Below are 25,452 nucleotides of genomic sequence, written 5' to 3'. Positions count from 1 at the left end.
GGCCCCTCTCTGCCTGGCAGCTCTCCAGCCACTCCTCCCCAAGCCTGTAGCGCTGCTGGGGGTTGTTGTGGCCCAAGGGCAGCCCCCGGCATTTGCCCTTATTGAAACTCCTCCAGTTGGCCTCAGCCCATGGCTCCAGCCTGTCCAGGTCTCTCTGCAGAGCCTCCCTGCCCTCGAGCAGATCAACACTCCCACCCAACTGGGTGTCATCTGGAAACTGACTGAGGGTGCACTTGATACCCTTTATTATCCTAATAAAACACACAGGGTGATAATCACACCTTAGGAACTCAGTATCACAGTGAAACCTTTGGTCCACACTTTATGTAAGTGGATGTGACCAATCTGCAACCAATAGCACATTAACCTTAAGCCGTATGGACACAGGTCAGTTTGTGCCACCCTTGTACCCAGAAAGCATCCCCCAATCCGCTTGGCATTGGAGAGATACCACCAATCCCACTTCTACCCCTGACCCCCTTTGCCTATCCTCACTTCTTTGGAATTGGCTTTACCTAGTGTACCCTATAAAACCTGTTTTCCACCACCTCAGAACTGATTTTTTTACTGTACAGATGCAAAAGATGTGATCTCTATCCAGAATCAGTTTCACAGAAATTATAATCTGTTTGGGGGGAAATTCTGAAATGGGAAAAACAAGTCTAATACTAAGGAATAGTTTGTTCTTTTCGAACACTCTTACCAGGAACAACAGTCTTTTGCTTTATTTCCTATTTTTCTATTACTAAAATATTCAGGATTTTGAGCCCTGACCCAGCAAAGCACTTAACTGTGTGCTTAATTTGAAGCACATGAATGCCACCGTTTAAATCAGTGGGACTGTTTGTAGTCTGGAGGACAAGCCTGAAGTATTGCCTTGTATTACTGGAACCAAAGTGTATTTTATTTATTGTGTTTTCAGTTCTTACAAATAGTCCTGCAACTAACTTGACGTAACCCCAGAAATTCAGTTTTGGGAATTCAATACATAAAATAGAGGGTTTTTTGAATGAATGTTTTTAGCATATTCATATTTCTCACTAATAAAGTTATAATTTCAGGATATTTGGTGTTCCTAGCCATCCCTATTAATAGAAAATGAATCAAGTCATTTTACACAACCAGAAAATGAGGCCATCCTGTTTCTTTTTGGTGATGCAATAATTTGGCTCTGAAACCTTAAGAAAATATAACTGAAGGAATAAGAGCTACACAGACTGCAGAAGTGATACACAGGAACGAAAATGAGAGGGTCCTGCATGTTACAGACCACCTTTGTACTCCAGATGATTTAACGACTACTTAATATTTTAATTATTGTTATTTTAAAAATTTTATCATAGTAACTGCTACAGTAATTACGCTGAGCATCAGCTAGCACAGCAACACCAGACTGTATAACTTGCTGTATTGTAGATCAGGGCTTCCCCCAGGCAGCCATAATTTGTATGTCCTTTTGGTTTTGCCTGCTTTAACTTTTCTATTTTAGGGAATACACATGTGCTTTGTGTTAGAGCAGGGAAGTCATAGCAGACTAAACTACAGTCTGTGGTGACTCTGCCTCTTGGGTCATGCCCTCCTTTGGTGTTGGAGGAAGATGGTCACTTTTATAAAAACAAATTATGATTCAGAGAATCCCTACAGAGAGATTAACCAGAGAAGTGTGGTTTTCACTGTGCCCTCACCAAGTGTACAAAGTCCCTATATAAATAGTCTTGTACTGGTCTAATTAATCAGCTCTCTAATCCTTGCCTTGCCCATTACATACAAAGTGGTCTTGTAAATTCAAAATAGACATGGTCCCGAGCCACAACATTTATGAGATCATGGCATCTAGGGATGGAAAACAACTCATACATCATCCGGTACACCTCCCCAGCAGGGCAGGGTAGCCTGGTTAAAAATGCTCCAAATAACATAGTTTTGACCACATCCCAATTCATCTAGTCCGCTGTCCAATTCTTCCTGCTGCCACCATGATTTCCTTGATTTTCCTTGATATCTTGTTTCATTGCTCCAGCCTCTCACTCTGAATTCAGCTCAGCTATGGCAAGGGAGTTTCACTCCCTTGCCTGAGGACATCTTTCCACATTTGTACAGATAATTGCTCACCTCCTGTTTATGCTTCTATCTCATTGCTGTTCTTTTGAATTGGGGAAATTTGTGTATATGAAATTGTTGTATCAGCCAACAGAGCCTTAGGATTCATTTTTTTAATGTTTTTCTTCCATCTGCCAATACTACTGCACTTTTGCTACACAGCTGTAAAACTGGATTTCTAAGTAGTTATTCTAATGACTGTAACCATTGATTTTGTTACGGGTACAAGGTCAAATGACTATGAAGATATCTTAGCAAATGAGGGTAATACTTGTCCATCTTTAATAACTATATAAATGATCTTAACAGGCAGACAACAGATTTTCCTCAGATAAAGTACCCACTTATCTAGTTGTAAAATAGACTGACACTACTCTCTCATTTCCTCAAGGTTGTAATTTAAAGGATTAATTTAATGCTGTTTGATACCCTGTCTAGAGACTTCTTGAAAGCTGAAGTTGTTGGCTCTTCAATAAAGAAAATGTATTAAAGCTTCTAGTTTGGTTTTGCCTTTTTTTTTTTTTTTTCCCCCCTTTAAATTAATGTGTTGGTGGTTCAAATAAATATCTGTCTAGACGGATGTCAACAGTGAAATCCAATGATAAAGACTTTCTTTGTGATAATAATAAAGCAGATGGGGAAAAAAAAAAAAATATCATGTAAGGAACACCCAAGTTCTGAATGCAAATCCAGATCTTTTTGTTTCAAGTACCTCAAGTAAGTCAATGAGACAAGCTCTCTTACACAGAGATATTACTGGCTATCAGGCAGCATGGGTGCATGTATGCATGTGCATGTGGTAAAGCAATTAGAAACGTAGCAACACATTTTTTTTGCTTTCTCTATTAAAAATGATGATCTGGTGAATGCTGGGATTTATAAAGACCTTAGAGGAAATAGAGATTTTCCAGTGTCCACTACACTGGGCTCCTCATTCGTTTGAGAAGTTTTGTACAGAATTGGAAAGGTTTGACATCTCCTACACTTCCCAAAGCTGCGTACGGCTATAGTGAGATCAGCCACTGCTCATCAGGAATTGCTGCAAAATACTGGGAATTTATGCACTTCAGTACTCACTGTCACAGTACCTACATTGCCTGACAACTCTAAGGGGATTCAAAGCAGGATATATACCTACAAACATCTTTAAACCAAGGAGAGAATTAATGCTTTAACCAAGGTGACACAGAAGCTTATCAGCTAAGCTTCTTTCTGACTGCAGTCAAATACAGACAGTTCACTTCCAAGCATGCTCCATATTAAATGCCTCAAAGTGTGTCTTTATATTTCCTTTATCTTTCCTTCAGTTTTTTGGACTGGTTTTGCTGTCACAAGAAATCTAATTCATTCCTGAAAGCAGATTACATCCCACTGATGCAAATCACAGCATATACTAGTTCTTTCTCTCTGCTTTTGGGATCTGTCATGGTGTATGTCTTCCGCTAATAGGTGTAAGTGAAAATACAAACAAAGTGTAACCCAGGACTTATGTCCAGACTGATGATGTCATCACCTTGCTCAAGTAAGAATGTGGAATCCATTAACGGGTAAAAAAGTGGAACTGATTATCAAATATTTTGCATCAAAACGCATTTGCAGTTTTAAAACCTGCAACTGATTTGTGGTAAAAATGGTTTATTTTTTACAAATGCTTTCCATTTCACCTTTAAGATGATAATTGCATTAAAAGAAGGCTGTAGGCTCCAGACAGAAAATCCATAGGTTATACCTTCATGTGTCTGTTCAAGGAAGGTAAACTTTTGTTTATATGCCTCTGCCGATGGCCGAACCAGTTCATTCTTGCATAGAGCTAAGAATTAAAGCGACTCAATGGCACCTTTAAGGTATAAAATACCTTCTTATATAAGCAGTGTTTTGTTTGTTGTTTTGTTTCTTGTTTAAATAGTAAAGAATCAAGAAACAATCAGCTGGAAGCAAAATCATTTAAAGGAAGATCTACACAGTATTAACATTGTTCATTTGAAATAAAAAAGGGCATGATGAACTTTAAATAAACTGTATTCCTCATTCTAAATTCATCGGAAATATCTGATCACCATAATTACTTAATATTAGACTTTTGATCATTACATTTATATTTCCTGCTCAGTGATCAGTGGAAAATATGACATGCCATATTTCATCTTGATCTTCAACAAAAAATGAACTGTTGTGTTTTTTCTTTTGAGAGACTTCAGCAATTATTTAGTAGCAAAAATATCATCAAGAATACATTCCCCTAGAGAAATTAGTAATTTGATTTTCATCCATAACTAACCATGGAGATTGCTGTGACCCATGTACTAATCGTAAGTCGGGCACATGGAGTTGATTTCAGGAATACGATACCTTGATACCCCATTTTATTAGTGCAGCCTATAAATAAAATCTTCAAGAGGTTTGCATTTGAATAAAGAAACATTTATTCCACCTGTTTTTTATAGATTACCCAAAGTATGCGATCTATGTCCCAAGTCGTATTGACATTTACCTGTAATTAGTCATAGAAATGACTTTACTGCAAACAACAATGTTCCATGGACAGTATGTTTCAATATTTACCTGTCAAAACCCAGTTTTTCTGGAATTAAGAGGAATGTAATTTAATTGAGAATTCTTTTTTCCCTCCAGAGCATTAATTTACCGTGTAATTTTGTGGCTAGCTTGAAGTACATGTTCATGTTCAGTCAAACTCTTTTGCTTAATGAATATTGTCTAAATTTGATCTTGGATCAAAGAGAGAATGCATTGTGTATAAAACAAGAGAAGTAACACTTCCCCGTCCTGGAGACATTACATATAAACACATCTAGTTTCACGCAGGGTTAGGATCCAACTTTTGCAGACAAAAGCGAAAGCCTAAAACATTTCTAATCTGAAAATTCCATAGGAGGACTAAGTTTTATTGTTATTTCTTGTTGTTTCCTTGTATCAGACAGGATCTGGCAACATTCTTCTGCTATCAGTTAGCATATGCTCCTGAGGGTCTGTGGGATCATCCATGTGGTGGTTCTGCTCCTTTTGTTGAGAGATCCCAGAAGATTTTATTGAGTGTTTAGTCACCTGTTGGATCAGCTTTTCTGTGTTCTTGTTGTGTCTTGTCAGTGCTCTTACTTAATGTATCCACAGAATTTTTTATGGCTTGATTGGGAGTTACGAGGCTGCAGTACCTGCACTGCGTCGATGACAAGCAGTTTTGTGTTACCGTTTCTTCCAGTACTGCTGATGCAAGAGAGCAGTTACCAGTTTGTAATAGAGACTGGAGCAGACATGAATTCCCACCTCAAAGACAGAGATAAGACAGAGATAACAATTACATGATATATAGATCTTTCCTTCATTTACATCTGTTGTGAGGATTTCTGTACGATAGAATTTGAAAGCTGACATGTCTATAAGAACTGCAATGCCAGTGGATAAGTAGTGATATAAAAAAGTTTTACAGATGAATTACTGTAAGAGAAGTTCTTTTAAATGTAATTTAAAACTTTGTCTAGTAAATAAATGAAGATATGATTACCTGTGCAATACAGCTACCACAGGTTACAGCACTAACGCCGGTACAGGCATCATTAACGTCAGGGAAGGTCACACAGCTGCTTTTGGGGTTGCACACCTTCTTTTGAACTGCAAGCATAGTCCAATAAAGAAAGAGAATTCCTGTTGTGGCTCAGTGTATCATCATCAGAAAAAGGAGGCAGTCTTGTAACTTTTAAACCCGGTTTCAATTTATGGTTATGGCAATTCTTAGACCACCCCAGCTTTAAATTTTCTAAACACTTCATTTTGCTTTATAGTTACAATGTTTAGAATTTGTTACTGGTGCTAGTAGCTACAGATCTACTTATTTATATCATGCTCCTGCATTTACATTTCACTCTATCAGTTAAACTTCAACCAGTTCACACGGTATGTCAAAAGTATTTTGTGTTAGTGTTTAGATCTACAGGCTCAGTGACTTCATAGAATTGTTCTGGATCTGCAGCAGCTGTAGCAAATCAAACTAGGGTTCACAGACTTTACATAGCAATTCACAATTAATTTGTAGTTCTTCTAATGGACTTTACTGTACATAACAACAATCTTTTTTTTTCCTTTTCCATCAAGAAAACCTGTTGTTTTCCTCTTTAGGACAGTGTAATTAAAGGGATTCTACCACAGCAGTCAAAAACAGGGTTTGCATTTGAAGTTTCAAATATTCTTTACTTACAAGTTTCCAGGCATGATTTTTTATTTATCTGTTAGCATTCACTTAAGTGGAGATTTTACTACTTAAAGAAACTCAAGTTTGACAGAGATCTGTTGTATTTGCTTTATTAACAAAAAATAAGCAGTAAACCCACCTTGTTTACTCTTCAGAGAGCCAGCACTGTACTACATGCAGGCTCCACAGCCCTGGGGCATCTGTGTTTGTACTCATCTGACTGAATCCTAATATTTGAACATCTTTGTTGCCATCCTATCTACTGTTTAAAATCCTTTAGGAAGATGTCTCTCAAAACATCCCTTGAGGCAAGACTGTATGCCTATTTAATTGAAAAGATGCTGAGGCAAAAAGCTTGACTGCCTTGCCTGAGGACACATGTTTCTCTTTACTTGAAATTGTGTGTACCTTTCCACTACTTGCTTTGCATCAAAACTTGTTGTGTAAGGGTGTAAGGCTTGTGATCTTTGTAGAGCAATTAAAGAAAAATAAAGGGAAGATTCACCCTGTGAGAGCATTATCATTTCGTAGGAGAAAAACTCAGTCTGCTGCATATACCGATAGGTGAAGTTTTCCCTTTCTCTTTCATTCTGTTAGGTCTCTTTCCAGTGCAGGCATCCTTCCCCGTGCTCAGCAGCCGCTCACAGCTTTCCCATGCCGGCACTTCTTGCTGAGAGCCAAAGCCTTAACACTGAGCAGCAGATCCAGCTTCTGCTTTGGTGTCTTTGCTCTACGGCCCTTCCCTCCAAAGGCAGGGGAAGAAGCCTGAGGCACCCACACAGCCCACCCTGCTTGAGAATCAGATTTCAGACAAAAAAGCTTTGTCCTTGGGCACAAATATGAAAATCAGCTTGTTCGGGTATTTCTGACTCTACTGGAGCTCCAGCTCTGGATCACGTTGTGTTTGTAGGGAGCCAAGGAGCTGCATAATGGCTGGGGATGTGTGGGGTGAGAAGTGCGTGTGAGTACATGTAAGCTCAGGTTGGCGGGGAATTGCCCTTATTTGTATGTATGTCTTGTTCGAAGAGACCTGCTGCACCCTACCTCTAATCTAAGTACTAAACAAGGCCCATAGTTTCCAGCAGCTCTCTTGTTCCTCCCACTCCCAGTTCCCTTTCCCCAACTGGGAAACGAAACCAGAAATTTAAAGTAAAAGTTGGGGAATTACTTTGAATTTGTGTCACTAAATTTTTGGTACCACCTCAGGATACCTAAAGTCTAATTATTCAGTCTGTTGAGCATCTACAATCTTAGCTGCAGCCTGGGAAAATTAATAAATAGCACCCTGCTACAGCTTGGAGAGGAGTTCTAGAGAGAGGAAGGATTCTGGGGTTTACACTACTGTTTTCTTTATTCACTGAACATGGTTTTAGTTTTCATACTGTGAGCTCAAATTTGGGTTTTTGTCCTTTTTGAAAATACAGACATTAAATTCGAAGGAGTGCTAATTTTTCCATATCAGAATCCTTCAAAGAAAAAAATTTGACCTGAACTATCTCAGAATTGGAGATGATTAAATTTTGCAGGCTTATGTTGAGAAGTAATGAGTCTTTGAGAATTCTATTAACTGTTTTTTTGAGAAAAAAATGCAAATATTTCGATATGAACTCACAGAATCATATCCAAAGAGAAATTAAAAATTTCAGAGAGCCTTCATTAACCTCAGCAGGCACCAAATCATGCTCATTTACAGAAGATTATAATGGTCAAACATAGCACATTTGTATGCCTCAGTACTACAAAAGGTGCCAATAATCATAAACTACAATAAAGGTGCCAATTACTGGGCAGATGATAAACTCATCCATGCTGAGGTCAATGCTTGGAGGCAAAGCCTAGACTGCCTTTTCCTCCACTGACAAGGTCTCAGTACACATGCTGAGCTACTGCCAGACAGCTGGCACATCAGCATAAAATTCAGTGCAACCTGCAGTTGTGGGCAAGAAATGGAGCAAATAGCTGTGTGATTTAGCTCTTGCTCCTGCGGTTTAACTGCTGTTGGCACAGTTTCCAGCTGATTTAAAGCAAGCCCAGGTATGTGTACGTGATCTGCTATTGGAGAACTAACAGGTAGACATGACCTCTTCCCCGCTCCTGATTATACAGCCTCCAGGAGTCCTTGGGCACTGTCATGATTTACTTCTGTCTTTTCACTAAAGTTGCCTTTTCTTTTTTTTTTTTTTTTTCTCTCCTAGTAGCTCATATTTTTTATTCTTCTTGAACAGATCTGTCTTCTCACATCCATATATCCTGCTATTACAATCATTAGCATTTCACTATATTATTGTGCTGGGTTCTTTTCAGTTTGCTGGCAAACAGAAATTTCTTATTAAATCCTTCTCTCCAGATATCATTACCTTTTGTTGCCTAACAAATTTTTTTGAGTGCAATATTAATTTTCTTTTCTTTGTGATTCTTTATAAAACAATGAAAAGTATAAAGAACCAACATGATTTTAATGCTCCAACCCATTAAAAAAAGTACAATTGTTAATGACTAAAATGCACCTCACAAAATTCTAAATGATTTTGTGCACGAGATCTTCATTATAGAGAACTTTATTCCTTAATTAATGTATTCCAGACATAGATCTACAGTCTTGATTTATAAAAATTTAGTTCTTGCTATGGGCATATTTTTAGGTTACAAATTATGTGAAAAAGAGATTAAGTTTTCTGCTATTTGTTAGTTGCAATATAAAAGGTAGCTGCTTGACACTTGTAGATCAGATACTGTTTATCATGCTAACACAGCTCTCTGCTCAGCCTTTAATTTATTTTTTTTAAATACTTTCCAATCCTACAAGCATTTTGTCAGATAAGTATTTTTACTGACATGTATAGATAACCTAAGATTCCAGATCTACAGGCATTTAAAATGTAATGGGGAGAAGCCACATTAGGGAAAAAAAAAAAAAATCACAAAAGCTGAACCTGTTCCTTTAAAGTAAGAAAGGATATGCAACTGGAATCTTTATTCTGAGCCACTTAGTAGCATGCTGTTTAATGACTCCAAGTGATAAAGTACGTAAATAGTTAATTCAAGGGCTAATCCTCCTCTAAAACTGAGCTGGGAACAAAAGCTGAAATGACTTTTCGAAAGGGAGGGACAGGAGGAATTCTGACCCTTCTCCCGACACTTTACAATGTGAAACCACGAGGCAATTGAGGAATCAGTGCACGGCACGTGGATTAAAACGCTTCCTAGAAGCAGCTAGTACTGTACATTGCCTCAACCCTCCCTGAACTTTCTCAGTAAATACTGCAGCCTGACAGCCCGGCTTCCCCGCTGGGTGGATCCTGCAACTCCAGGAGGGAATGGCACTTCTTGTTTTTAATTAGCAAAGGTGAAAGGTGAATTAAAACTAGCTGTTTGGCAAGTCAGAGCAAGGGGCTGAGTTCTGGAGAGCACCAAGGAGGAGGGTGCTTTCTTCTTTTTTTTTTTTTTTTTCCCTCCCTCCTTCTCTGAATGAATTGCCTTGCAGGAGGGACTGAAAATACAGCTTCTTCCTGAATCCACTGGCAGAATTACTAAAGAGAGCTCAAGACACAACACTGCAGAGTAACGCCTTGGAATGTCCTCGCACTTTATAAACAATTGTCCTAGGGAGGGAATATTTTTTCATGACATTTGCACAGCTTGACAAATGTCTAACTGAGGCTGTGTGCTTCTCTGATGAACACTGAATTTCCCATAGAGATACCCCACAAACTGACCAAAGAGAGAGAGCTAACTGCACTGGGAAAGTAGAAGTGGAACTTGGAGCCTTAAAACAACCCACCAAAACAACAAACGAACAGCAGCAGTGGAGAGCACAAGAATCTGATCTTGGGCAGGATGGCATCTGCCCAGGACCTTTTAATCCTGGCACTATGTGTCTTGTTACTAGAGTTACCGACTGGATGTCATGCAACAGATACGAGGCAGCCAAGGTTACGTCTGTCACATAAAGGTAGGTCAGTATGTCAGGCTTTTAAAGACTTTATGCTAATACAAGTTCATTGACCTCACTGAAAGTATTGCATTGGGGTTAAATTCTGGTCTTTTGACAGAGTAAAATATTCCTGTTCAGAAATCTTGTGAATTATTTCCTTGTACTGAATTGCATCCATAATTAAGTTTACTGAATTCAGGAAGATTTAAAGCACGTCCAGTGATGATTTTAGGTTACTGAAATATGCTTCTACCTGAAAGTGTGTTAAATTTGCTTGTCATTCTGTCTTGTCTTCCATGCTGTAAGGAGGATGTCTGGTTTCTAATAAGAGGAAAATGAATGGAGAAGATAACCTGAAATTATTGCTGAATAAATATACTCTTATGCATCAAGTAATCTTTAAACAATTAAATGTCTGTTTCACTTTTAGAATTCTATCTGTCTACAAATATAGCTAAGGCAAAAAGACTGAATTCCTGTGCAACCATATGATTCATTTTCTAAACTAGCAAGTGTCATCACACTATAATTAAAATGACTAACTGCCAATGTTAAGTCTGCTTGCAGTTTAACTGAGTTACCCAAAGAAAAAAATGATTTTTTTTTTTCTGATGTGTATGTAAAGTACTTACAACTTTTGTTTGTTTGTTTGTTTTAACATATTTAAGTTTCAGTTTACCTGAAGCCTGAACCATTCTTCCTTAGCTCCTTCAGAATATTTCCTTGTTCAGTTTTGGATTGCATGTGATTTAAACTCTTCCCTGTGATTTGGTTTTAATCCTGTGTATATATAAAAGTACCTGTGCACAACCGTGACATTTCAGTTCTCTGCAGCAGTACATACTTTTATAGATTACATACTTAGAAATACATGACAGGCAGTTATTGCAGTAGGAGTGAAAAAATCGAAGTGTGCAAGATAAATTGATGATTGGCCAATCAGTAATCTTTTGATATTACCTCTTATGCAAAGATGAAAACGCCTTTTTGCTGACATAGTTGGGAATGAGAAAATGCTAATTTACTCAAGAACATTTCTGTGGTTATGAAAGTGATAACTAAACTGCATCAGTGTGAAATGCATTAGAATACCTATTTTAAGTATGGCTAAAATTTAAGAATTAGCCTCAGCTACAGTTTCATGTGTAGACAGCTGTAGTCTAAACAAGGTTTAATTGTGTTTTATATAGCAAGCTAAGTTACTAATTATACAGAAAAGAGAAGCTGAATAGGATAATTGGTCTGAATGTCTTGCTAGGAAGCTATAAGAAATGGGGTTTGCTTTTATAGGGCAGTGAAACACATTTTAAAGAAATAAAGTTTTGTCATGGAAAACTGTCTTGTAAGTAGTTAATTGCTCTCAGTGAAATAAATTATATTATCCCTTTTAACATACAAACCACTTCTTTTTTAGCCTGTGGTTTCAGAGTACAGTAGGAACGAGTGGCCAATGATGATTATATAATCCTTTCAGATCTCTTATTGTTGAAAATGTGCCGTTGAACACTGATTTATTTCTAGGTATAATTACTAAGTCCATGATGGGGTAAGAGAGGTGAGAAAAGCACAGATGTACGTTATGTTGGTTCAGGACTCTGGCTTAGCTGCCAGTTTTGGCAAGCTCCCCCCTATGGTGCTGCGACTATTATCTGCTTCTGTGCTCACTTGTAGAAGTAATTGTTTTTCTGCTGGTTGGACTCAGTGTACATTTCACTGCATTCTACTTCAATTTTCAGCAAGGAGCCAGTAATTTAGCCATAACACATCATGACTCTGATATTTTCAAGGAGATGATAAAACATCAATTTCTCAGAGGGCCAAGCCTGCTGTCAATTTGCTCAGATCCAACGACACAGAAAGAGCTGTCCCAAGTAAATTCTCTACCATGAACACTCATCACCATCTTATATTTCACCTTGGACAATACCTTTTCTCATTTTTCACACTTACAAAATGTGACTGATTTTACAATCTGTGTTGCAGTCAGTGGGTGCCTGACCACATACCCCAAGCCAAAGGTTAGAAATGGCATACCTGCCTGCACCCTGGGAACAGCTATTGCAATCCTCCCAGCCAAAAGAATGTAGCAACCAAGCATGAAGACAATGAGTAAATGTCGTTGCTGTATTCACTAATCAAACAGGAACAGCAGGAGGGTCCCTCATCTTAATTGCATTTACTCCAGAGAAAGGCTGCTGTGGGTACCAGCTAGGCACAGGGGAGTTACGAAAAGGCGGTTGTACACTTGTACACCCTCTTTACAAAGCTGCTCCAGCCTGTCCTTTGTGGTACAGACGATGTAGCCCATATGTATAAATTTTCAGTGTGGAGTAGCTGTAAATTCAGTTAAAAATTTCATTGCAAAGGCTCTGAAACATGAAAGTAAGTGTGCCTGCTCGCTGCCTCTCTTTGTACTGTGGATGCTGCTGGTTAATTGGGATTCAGGCCAGTACGAGATAGGCTAGTGCTGACTGGTAAGCTAAAAGCTTCTGTTATGAGCATGATGAGGTTTATGGACATGAGATTTTTTTGTTATGGAAGAAGTATTTAAAATTAGCCTGGTTTAAAATCTTGTTACTTTAAGGAGCTAAGAGAAAGCTTCCACAAATTAGAAACAGACTCTGATTTTTATAAAGTCACAAATTATCTTTTTTCTTTTTTTTTTTTCTTTAAAATTGATGCTCAGTGGAAATATAGTGAACTGACAGTGAATGAGAACTTTTTGCTCTGACAGCAAACCAAGCTTCACCTGCAGTGCACGCATGCCTCCAAACCCACTGCAAACAAGATCAGGTCCTAACCCTTGTGCAGAGGGGTCACCTGATGGATAGGAATACCACAGTCCCCTTGCCAATTAAGGGATATATTGTGCAACTCCTGTTTGACTCTATGGACATTTACTCAGCTTCGGTGGGAGTTAATGCAAGTGCTGCATTCCTGAACTACTGTTAAACCTGTCAAGTTAATGCAAACTCTAATGGTGATTTTTGGTAAGGTAGAGGATGGTTTTTATTTACAGTAAACACAAAGAATTTTACCATTCCTTTATATGGGATTAGAATTAATCCAATAACCACCTAACAGTTTATGGTTCTAACTTCATTTTTAGTAAGCTGAACTGTATTTATATCCAGGACTTGAAGGTGTTTTCCTCAAACCGTCAGCTTGTGTCTGTCAGAAAATTTACACTGCAATTAGTACCACGTGTGGTATTAGTGATATGGTTGCACTAAAGGTCAGTGTTTGATGATGACCAATGAAGATGTTGCTTGAGGTAATAATGTACTCCAATAGCTTCATGTCGATTTGTAGAGAAAAAAAACACGTATATAGCTCGTTCGGTATTAGAGAGAAATAAATTTCTAGGTTATTAAGTTATAGGTTGACAACTACATTTAAAAATCGTTACCTCATTTTACATACAGTACAGGCTCTGACTAATGAGGTGTTAATGGAAGCCAAGCTTCAGCCCCTGATCTTTATAGGCTGATGGTTAAATTCTTTCCCAGTATGCCACAGTTCAAGTTCTCGCAATGGGAAATATATAATTAAGGTGAAATCAGCACACACTGCATAGTAAAAAGAAACTATTTACATTACAGATTGAAATGGATTGGGTTTCCAGAGGACAGGAGGGATATATTTATATAAACCTAACAGAGCTACACTAGAAGCATGTAGGCCTGAAGAGACCATGAAGGATGTAATTGTATAATTCAAGCATTATGCATGGTTTGCAGTGTATTTCTAACTGAGGGTTTTTGTCATAGTTTGTGAATATGGTAAAAAGCAAAGGTAAAATAGTATGAAGATGAGGTATTTCGCCCTTACGGTGGTCTGTACAGTTTTGTTGCTGCAATGGGATCTTGTATAGTTGGTTATGTGAAGAGATTTGAGGATCTTGAGGGATCCGTTTTCTGTTGTACCCATTAACACTGCTTTTCAGTGGTTTGAGGGATTTTGGCATCACCTGATCTCAGGTTGTGTAGCTATGCACTGGACACTGTTCTTGTCTGGAAAAGATATGATTAAGTAGCACTTGTGCCTGACTTATCCACCCAAATGTCTCCCTTTTACCTGCTGTGGGAACTGCTTGCTACTTTTCTATACTAGAGTCAAGCTGCAGCAGACAGAAGGAGCAGATTGAATTTAGAAGGAAATAATCTGGATTAGAAAATTTATTTGCCAAGCATAAATATTTCAAACAATAGTAGCAGACGGCTAAAGAAGGGAGAGCTGAAATGTTGCAGAAGAAAACTGATACTCTCCTTGTTCATATACAGATTTTAATATATAGAATGTGTAATTTGAAACATTTAATGTGTAAGAATTTGTTTGTTAGGGCTCACTACTAATTTTTGAGGGCTGCTGAAGTCTGTTCCAGCAGAAAAAAAAAAAGTTTCATTGGCATTTGTAGGAGCCAGACTTTAGGCACATCCACTTTAACTTTCTTAATAACTGTAATATAGAATTAACTAACACTAAGCATTTCATCATGCTTATCCATGATATCTTACTATGTCTGTTCTCTAGCTAGGTGGCAGCACAATTTACTCAGGGACTAATGACTAAATTGAATAACAAAAATGTAGAGAGTTTTTAGGCAGGCATTAGGTAAATATATTTAATGCAAGTATAGTATTTTCAATTAGTAATCACCTGGCCACATAAATCATGGCTAATTAATGACCAGCCACATAACCCATAACTGAATCATGACTGATTCAATTTCATGCATGAAAATGTTTTCTATTTTTAACAGCTTTCACTGTAATAGAATTTTGATTTTGAATGACTAGAAGTGACTACTTTTTCCTACCAAGGCAAATTTAAATTTGAGAAAGATATTAGTTCATGTTAGTTATAAACCACCTTTAATTTGTACCAGAATAAGGGTTTAGCTTGTGGTCTATGCTTACATATAGTCCAGAGAAGTCTGTAGAGAAAAACACAGATGATTATGTGTATGTATATACACACACATATATATATGTGTATCTATAAAATAAATGTGTATATCTGTAACATTGAAATTTGGATTTTTCTTACAGTAAATTAAAGAGTGGTATAATTATGAGGGCTTAGGAACTGAAGACCTGTGTTATCCTGTATTATGGCTCCAGGTCTAAATGCATTTGGATGTAAGGGCTGATAAACAGAATTATAAGTGTTTGGAAAAAACATGTGACAAGCAGTTTCTTCTTACCTAAATTCTCAAGGCCACATAGAACTCAGTGTCAGTTTAGAAATGTCTTAGGGAAAGATATACAAATATCTCTGAACCACTTGTGGGGTAGAAAGGAGAGCTTTCACATCCCTTCTCCCACTGGACAGCCAACCGATTTTTTACTAACAATTAGGACAAGTTTTACATTTATTATGCATCCGTATCACAAGAGGTGACTGACAGCAAGTTCAGGAGTGTTTCCAAGTAATCCTAGAGGGACTCGCTCACCAAGACAGGAATTTTTTGGCAGAGAATCCATGCTAGTTCATTTCATAACTGCGTTTTGTTGACAAAGGCTTCTGTAAGTATTGCTGTAGCAGAATTCTGAAGCGATAAGCGCCACCACCGGGGATGCAAGAAGCAGACTGTTTGCTGCGTAACATCAATCACTTTCCTGCTTTTCTGTTAAAGAACTGAGTACCATCTGAAGGTGCAAGACCAGAATATCCTGCATGCTGCTGCTTCTATGCAGCTACCTCCCTGCTTTCAAAGCGATAACACCATCTGCTATTTTAAACTCTTCATCAGATATTGTACTCATCATTATTTCACTGAAAGCAAGTGTTACATTTTACTTAAATGAAAACAGGATTAATGCTGTTTGTACGATTTACACGATGCTGTGCAAGGATAAGCATCTGTGTCAGGCCTTTTGAGAAACTTTTGGTCAATAAATATTCCGAAAGTGTGCAATGGGAATACTAAATATTATTAAAACTGACGCCCTGGTTTTCTTCATGTAGTCAGGCAAATACGATGAAGTTACTGAACGCAGCCAGCATTAATTAGAAAAATCTTCAGTTCTTAAAGAAATTCATAGCCTGCGGGGATAAAGATAATAATCTTTGTTTTACAAAAAAAAAGCCCTCTTGAGTATACTATTTAAAAAGTTTTGTGTTGGTTAGTTAATTTTTGGCAAATAAATAATTGGTCAAAGATTCACAATTAAACATGAAAGAAAATGGTAAAAGAGAAAAAGAATGAAAATATTGCCTTATAAAAAATCTGTAGTTTAGTTATAATTCCAAACTCCTGTAATGAAAGGATGTAAATAACTTTGAAGAAACAGTATTTGAGAAGTTTTAAAAATAAACTTCATCTTTAAATTAAAGAAAAATGTAGATTGTCATCACCAAGATTGTTTCAGGAACTGAATGAGTTTGCTACATACATGAAAACAAATAAAACCATCATGATTCTCTCATAGCATAGTTTCAAAAATACATGTTACCCACCTTTTGTTTCCTCACTTTTACCATCTCACATTGACAAATTCTTTTTTCCCTTGATCATGGTTCTTTGATCATCCTCAAGGCCACAAATTCTTACTTTGGAAGAGAGATTTCACCTTGTTAATGTGTTCAACCAAAGGCTGCCTTCACTGTGTTTCTCCTCTAAGTATCTTCTGTTAGTTTTGATGAAGCTATAAATTGATATTCTTTCACTCATGCTGCATCGCTTTGGCAAACTGTTTTATATCAGACTAAAGACATTTCTTTTTCCCTTTCAAAACAATGTAAAGCAGGAATGTATCATTACGTATTCAGTTTTATCTTACCCTGTGATGACTTTCATGCTTATAAAAATCATCTAAGCAAAAGTGGTTTGAGGTTGTAGGGTTACAAACACTGTTTTTTCTCAGGGTTTCTCTTTGACATTTCTTGATGCTAGACCTTTTCAGAGGATTGGTAAATTGCAGCACACTACAAACAGGCATCCGGATGATGCTCTAGGTGAATATATCTTAGTGATGAATCTTTGTTTCTCGTCTAGTCTCATTTTACCTGTAATTTGCAGGACCTCTGGATTGCAAAGGTTCCTTTTACAGTTTCTGTGCAAGTATGTACAGGAGGTCTTTAACCACAAAGATGTCAACAAAGTAATGCCTGCCAAACATCTTGGCCCAGGCATGACACCCAGGTTGTCTGTGTAGCCAATAGCTGAAAAACTTGGATCACTCCTGTAGCTGTAAAATAACTTTTGATGGAATAAAAGTTGAATCTCATCTTTAAATTGCTTTTTATTAGTCTCAGGTGAAAGCAGATAATTGGTAGTTGTTTATGTTGTCTTGCTACCCTGTCTCAATATAGTACTGGGTATGCTTTATTACCTCCTCTGCCAATCAGAATCTGCTTAACTCTTATTAAAAGTCAATAAGAGTCTTCACATTGCCTATAATGACCTAAGATTTGTCCTTGAATGCAGTGCAGTGTCTCAGACTGAGACTTCATTTGCCTGATGAAAGTGCCATGCATCTACCCCGTACACTTCACAGTACAAAACCAGTGAAGTTTATCAGGAAACAGCAATACTCTCTGCCGTGTTGTCTCTTTGCCTCCCATGGAGAAACTTGGTGCCATAGCGCTTTTTGTAACTCACCTGCCTGTTACTGGTTGACTCCTGGCACTTAGATCTGCAGTATCAAGGAACGAATTAAAACTTGAAGTTTTCAATACTTCTGCAGGTTAAAAAGTCAGCACAAAGTAAACCCTGTAACAGTCCAATGGCAAAGACTAATTTGTCATAGACATGCAACATCTAGCTTCTAAAATTGTATTACCATTCTTTGTTGAATTAGCTTGATAGGAGCTTTCACATCAGAAACCTGGTTGTGAAGGATATCTTTCCAGTCAAGGAAGGCTGTATGACAGAAATGAGGTTTTTGTACTTTGTGTGATCTATTACAATATAGTTCAAAGGATCCTTATGAATATTAAATGTCAAAATACAGAAGAAATAAAAGGCCAAAAATCTCATTAATGAAAAAAACCCAAAAGATCAAACTCGACCAAACAAAGACTCTTAGCCAAAAGCTGGAGAAAGGAAAAAAAAAAAAAAAAAATCACTGACGACTTCTCATATTGCTTTGGCCTGAGCAGAAGATGTTAATTATTTATAAGAATTTGATGACAGGCAATATATAGTCCTCTTCAGTCTGTGATTTGGCAGCAGCAGTTAAGGGAAAAAAAAAAAAAAAAGTTTACGATCCTTGTGAAATCATGTTGCTAACATTTCTACTTCATCAGTACTGAAGAATTTCAGGTTTTAGGAAATTAAATAAATGCAGAATGTAAAGTTTATTCTCTGTTTCTTTTTCTTTAAATCCCCAAAAATATATGTACATACAATTTTAAAAGGTTCTCAATTGGATCTCTCTAGTACGATGAGGGGCTTTTTTTTTGCAAACTATGTCAAAAATAATTCTCTAAACCAAGGAACCAATGCTTGGAAGACAGGCATTCAGTGAAAGAAAACTTCACTCCTCCTAACATCCTTAATGTATCTATTCTCTACTTTTTCTGTGTTTATTTTTATCTAAAGGATTCCTGACTTCATACTGTGAAGCAATTGAGGGATCTGTGGGGAGTCAAACAATGGGCTTTTTACTGTTGCTAAGTTTGCTTTATAGGCGTTTTCTTACAACACATTTGTTTAATAGGCCTAGTAAAATGGTGAATGCAGCTGTAAATATATCTTTTATTTGTTGATGTGCAATAAACATCACAGGGATGTTGGGCTTTTCTTATTCTCATCTTCCTGACACTGCTGAAAGGAAATTGTACAAAATGAATGAAAAGTGCCTTAAACTGATTGCAGAAAACAACAGTGCCCACATACCTAAGGGTCAGTACCTTGTTTCTCTTTTAACAGATGGTTTCTCCCAGCAGTGTTACTAAAACTTAATAACAGTAAAATAAGAGGTTGCTTGATGTGAGGGAGTTATTCCAGCTAGCACTATTCACTGGGGTCATCACTGAAGGTCATTTTTCAGCCAGAAAGCTAAAGGTTAGCAAGTGTTGCTCAACTGCATGAGCTCCTGCAACTCTTTATTTATGATTAAGCTAAATGCTTTCTTGTGGGTCTGTGGTAAAAGCCAAGAATAAAGCAAAATAAACCCATTCCTTTATGTATTAAATATTTCATCTCAGTTGATTGAGAATGGTATGATGCAAAGCTTGAAAATATGTGTTGTCTGGGAGCCCAGAAAGATGTAAGCTGTCTTAAGAGATCTTGTTCTTATTAATGTTGTTGCTGAAAAAATGTCTTGTCTTTATGTGCCTGTGCTTATCTTAGGCATGGCCATGTCCTTCTGCATATTTTCAGGTTACACAAGCATCTGGGATAGTAGTAATTTCTAAACACACTATTGAGGAGTTCTTAAAGTATTCAGCAGGTTGAGCATTTATTATAGCTCAGGACCAGACTGTAAACAGTCCCAAGCTCTTTACTGATTCCATGGTATTCCTTCTTGAGTGACTGCAGCTTCTGTGGGTCAACACTCAAACACTGCAATGGGTTATTTCATTTCTAAAATACTTGAATTCTTGTAAATAAAATACTTCACATTTAGAAGATAGAATAAACAGTTACAGTAAAAAGTGGTTCTCCAACAACACCTTTGAATGCAGCACACTGTCCTTAAACTCTACTGCTAAGGATATGAAATCTTTAATGTAAAAATAGAACAGAGGCCTTACTTCACTGTTACTAAGGACAATAGTAAACCTGTCACGTACTTCTGTGGCTAAACAGTGGATGCGTTATTCCCTGTTCCTGACTTTACTTTCTGAAACAAGTGATCCATTTGGTTGTTGCACTTGGCCTGGAAGCGTGTTATTGTCGCTCCTGAGTATAGAAGGAGAATAATGGTCAGCTTAAACCAAAGGCCTAGTTTACACTCAGATAAAAATAGTTAAAATGGATTTGGGATGGATATCTGATGATAAGTCTATGATGTTACACACCCAAGGATGAAACCCTCTAATTGAGAATGACTTACTGCAGAGCTTACAAGCTGCAACACTATTGCCTTGATGAAGTATAAGTGAAAATATTTTCACTAAGTAGTGTGTCTTTGATCTAATAATGGTCTGGAAGATGAGGGTGAAGATGGAATTGGTGACTTGAGCAATGTAGGTGGCTACCATAGCTGCTGGACACAACCATCTCTGGACTACAGTAATGACTCAGAGGTGTTCTTCATCTGCTTCCGTGCACAATATGCTGACTTTGTTTAAGCACAATATGCTAATTTAGATTAAGCATGATATGCTGATTTAGGTTAAGCAGCTTTCAGAACAGTTTACATTAAAGTGATGCACTATCCTATTAAAATAGATGAACCTCTCACAGCTACCTTCCGGAGCTCAGCTACGGTCTGGTCAAGAAGCAGTAATAAAGAGAGGTTTTATACAAGCTCTATAAGTTATTTCTGCTGCACACAAAGTGACTTTACAGACCATGTCCTAAAATTTTGATTCTATTAATACTTGATGATGTGTGTACCTTTAATCAGATAAATGACTCCATCGATTAAAAGTTAAATTGGGGGTTGTTTGCAAGATCACAGTATGAAGCAGCACAGATTTTTTTTGTGTCCATCCCTGTAGCATGATTGATTAAAACCAGTCATGACAAAAGTTGTTCTATTTTGCCTCTACACAGACATTACAAAGCAACATGAAACTCTGACAATTTTGATTTACGTGTATAATATCACTTTCAATTTTATTATTTGGTGAAAACACTTACAGAAAGGCTTGAAACTTACAATTTGCCATGCTCCTTTTGTATAAGGAAAATGGTATTTTCAGAAAATTTCTTTAAGAATTTTCTAGACCACTGTAATATGTGTGGGTACTTGTCATTTAGAACTATGAAATAGATGTTACAAGTGTTATATGTGGTCTCTGTAATTTTCTTGACATGGAACCCCTTACTTTGTTAGAAAACACAACAAATTACTTAATACCAGGTTAATGGTTTGGACTTTTTTTGTGGTTTCACATTTACTTCTTGAATGTGTAATAGTACTAAAACCCCTGAGCTGTAAAATTAGATCCCTGGTCTTTTGAAAACTCCTTGTACTCTTGATTTAAAAGTAAAAGTAAAACAAAAAAAAATTACAGCATGGAGATTTGAAAGTAAAAATACTGATGTTTATACATTCTTGTGAAACAGCTCCTGAAATGTGCTGTGAATTTGATAGCAGCATAGAAATGCTCTACCTTGGGACTGTTGGATTGTAACAGACATATTGACATGTACTGATACCTGATATTATTGCCTGGGAATGTTGCAGAACCCATGGGAAATACCTGAGAGTTAGAGTTGTCATGTCTTAGCATGTTTTATATTTTAAGTGGTGTAAACTATAAATTATCAGGAAGAAAGTAGATTTCTAATCTATGACAAAAAGGTGCTTAAGAGTTTTTCTGAATTAGTCATACATTATATGCATGATTATAGTCATGCTACAACCTTGTTGGTGGGGTTTGGCTTCTGTGTTTAACTATTCACAACATGATGGTAAGTTTCTACAGATGTGGATTTCTGTGCAAACTCTGTCTCAGTCGTTTTGCTTTTTAAGTGTTTGGTCCTTCAGTCTGTAAAGTTTGGTCTTGCCAGACATTGTAATTTTGATGGCAGAGGTTAGCTGTTACTGCATCCACCTGAGTCCCATACTTAGAGTTGTAACTGCATTACAGTAGCACAGGGTAATAATATGTTTCTGTTGGCATCTTGGAGTTCTGCAGTTGCTTTCACAGGGATTGTAATAATGCTGATACTACTTAGTCACTACAGGATTGTTTACAGACTTTTAAAAATGCATCTGAGAGCACTAAAGAGTGGAGGTAGACCCTCCGAGCAGCTTGCATAATTGGATTAGAAAGCCTTCAGGCTGACTTTAACATTGTTGAATGGACAAGACGTGGTTTTAACTGATCAGTTCCTAACCTAAACAGATTTTTACCCTTGTTAAAGACCTTACACCTGCTGAAAATGTAGATGGTGAACCTCAATAAAGACCTCACAACTGCTGGTAGCTATCTTAGATGGTGAAGTCCAGAGATCTGATGTGATGCTTACAGAAGTTGTATAGTACCTGTAATACATGTCTGTGTGCAATTTCAAACCAAATCCTTTTATGATTAAAATACTTCTTTTGGGACATTAGTCCTTTCTTTCATTGAAAGTTTTTCTGCTGGGCTGATTGTATCACCAGTAATGTGTTAAGAATCTATTTGATTTGAGAAACCTGGATGCACTTTGAAGTTTTATGAAAAACTTTCAACAAGCTCATAGGATCCTCATGTATTTAAGTCTTGCTAAACATATTTTTTTTTTTTTTTTCCCCAGTAGAATTATCTAACTTAAATGTGAGAATAAAACTTTGTTCCAACAACCTATTGTTTTGCCTAGTGAGACTGAAGTATCTTTGAACTGCATGGCATTGGCAATAAGAAACATTACCAAGGACATGGCTCACTAGGAGGCAATTGTTAAAGTGGAAAATAAACATGAAAAGTGAAAGAAATGTATTATAGTCTCCTATATGCTTATATCTCTTGTCCCTTGGGCTGTTCTTTCCCCAGCTGAAATAGTCTGAGATCATCTCTATCACTAGCTTGTTTTGGTATTTCCACTTCTTAACAAATCAATTAATCCTTCCAAAGTCATAATCACCTTTCCTCATCCCTAATGTTTTCCTACTGCAGCACACATAATGGTATCCCAGGCACTAAAGTCTCCCTTATAGCAACTACCTCCCTCTTATGTAGTCTTCAGCAGTATTCCTGGAATTCCTTATATTCATTAGCCGTGTTTTTTGCTCCCTAGATCGACAGAAAGTAGCAGAGGTATGACTGTTTCTGCATGTGCTAACTGACCAGTTGCCTGCTGACTGGTTTAATTGTATAATGACTTTGTTCTCCCTTTTGGTTAAGGAACTAATGGAGTATTTCCCGTTCTTAACTACTGATTTTCATGAAACATGGGAAAACTATGTTTTTCAGACTGCCCTTACTCCTCACCTTTTTCCCAAGAAATTTGAAATTGGTCAGAGGGATGTCACATATCTTAGGAAGCAAACTGATAAATGGATTGTGTCACCAACGATCAGAGTGATCAAGAAAGCCTCATTTTCTCAGGAAATTAGAATGTTGTCTTCATTGCAAGAGAATCAAATAATATTTACTGTGATAGATTGTCATGCTCTTTTAGTCCTTCAAACCTGTATGTCTGTAGTGAAATCAGATAACTTACTGTCAATTCAGTGGCAATGCAGTTATCTTTTCTAGTAGTTCCTATGGAAATTTCAGTCTTCTGTGTTGCAGGTAGCTGTTCCTGGGAAGTCCAGCTGGTCACCAAGCACAATTTAGGCTGAAGATATTTTCTTATTACATGAGTTAGGCACTAAGTCTGTGTCTATAAGGATTACAAGGGTTAAAAGAAATAAATACATAGGATTTGGTTCTTAAATTTTTACCCTTTACCAATAATTGGGGACAGTGTGATAAATGACTTTTTGAAGGAGATTTTCTGTGATACTCCCTGCTTTCATATGGGGTAGGATTATAATCCCAGTCCTTCCCTTTAGGATTTTGACATTATTTTATCCTAGGGAAGTCTTGGAGACTTAGAGAGAGAACATTAAAGCAAGAAGGCAAGGAATGAAGAAGACTGCCTAGGTCAATATAGTGCTAAAGGGAAAAAACATCTGGCAGAAGAAAACACGAGGTCTATATGAGTGTGGAAGAAGAAAGAGTCCTTACTAGAAGAATGTACAGGCTGGCAATTTTAGAGAAAACCAGATAGCTAGCCTGGTGAGACAAGGCTTTATCTAACCTAAAACAATCCCACTATATCAGTATCAGCTAGTTTTCACCAAAATACTTGCTAGTATGAACAGTAAAAAAAGAGAAAAGCTTATCAGTCTAGCAGCTGACAATTGTGTTGACAAACAAGATTAAAAATAAAATCTATGGATATCCAAATACATTCTAATTTAGGAGTAATAGCAAAAAAGCATTCTCTGTTTACTTTGTATTATCTTAGTGTCACTCAGCTCTGAGTGATAAACTATTAATAAATTGGTTTATGTTGTGCTAACAAGCAGTTTTATCAGTAACCTCCAAAGTACTTAAGTACAGCAGCATTTTATTTAAAGTGGTTTGAGATACTGTCAGATGAATTAACCTTTTTCCTTGCATTGATTGTACTGTAAATGCATTCCAAAGATTGTAGTTGTGTTGATGAAACCAAATTTCTCCTTAAACTGCTGCCATTTATTCTTTGGTAATGTTTATCTAGATACTGTTAATTAACTTCATTTCTGCAGGTAGTTTAGGAATGTTAAAACAAGCCTTTTTTTCTCTCAGTTGCCAGAAACTGTAGCAACACATTTTTAGAGAAAATGACAGGTGCTGTCTTTCTAGTCTCCACAAGAATGCTTACCTTTGCTAGCAGGTAAGTATTAAATTCAAAAATTCCATATGAACTGTCAGCAATACTGAGACTTCCATATTAATAAACTAAGCAGCAGTATTTTTCTTTGTAGTTCTACTACTGAAATCTAAACATTTTTAAGAATATAAGCATTAGGGTTTTTAAATTATAGTGTTCAGCATTGCAAAGAATTCTTGGGAAGACAAACTCCAAACACTGGAAAAAATGGACAGTAAATAGAAAGGGCTTTGCATTTATTTATTGAAATACTACATGCTGTTTTGGAAAGTCTGATCCCCCATTTTAAGAATGCCCAAGTTTGGCAAAATAGCTTTTCGATGAAAGTCAATAAGTATTAATAGCTCCTTAATATATTATCAGTGAGTGTAAGTGGTAATTTTTCTTTAGGACAGAGGCTTATCATTATTACTTGAAACAAGTATGTCCTGAATAGTTATTTGCTTAAATTATTGTGGTGAAGAACAACTTCAAGGAAATGTTCAGCTGATCATTTATTTCAGGGTAGCCCAGGTGACACATCCTTCTGCAGACTGTTTTCTGGTTTTGAGTTTGACTAATTCTACGGATTACACTGCAGCTTTGCAAATTACAAACACAGTATTTAGAAGCACACTCAGTTTGCAGTGGTTTAGCAAGGCATGGGGAATCCGGGTACGCATTCACAGCCTGCAGCAAATATAAATAAAAGCAACTTCACAGAATCGTTATAATTTGGGGCCAAAATTACTTTGATTCCAA

The 25,452-nt window shown here is 37.0% G+C and overlaps 1 protein-coding gene across 2 annotated transcripts in view; it reads left to right on the top strand.

Moving 5' to 3' along the window:
- SEMA3E (semaphorin 3E) overlaps positions 1-25,452 on the top strand; it is a 186,678-nt gene that overhangs the window by 27,291 nt on the left and 133,935 nt on the right. The window contains exon 1 of one of the 2 annotated variants that reach the window (XM_074901615.1): positions 9,497-10,256. The exons of the other annotated variant lie outside the window; for it this stretch is intronic. Coding sequence (XP_074757716.1) covers positions 10,142-10,256 — 115 coding nt within the window. The 5' untranslated portion in view covers positions 9,497-10,141. Of the gene's footprint in view, positions 1-9,496; positions 10,257-25,452 lie in introns of those variants that run through there. 2 annotated transcript variants of the gene reach the window in all.

Source organism: Athene noctua, chromosome 3, assembly GCF_965140245.1.
Source record: "Athene noctua chromosome 3, bAthNoc1.hap1.1, whole genome shotgun sequence".
Lineage (NCBI taxonomy): Eukaryota > Metazoa > Chordata > Aves > Strigiformes > Strigidae > Athene > Athene noctua.
Note: the sequence above shows the minus strand (reverse complement) of the source record. Positions and strands in the feature narration are given on the sequence as shown.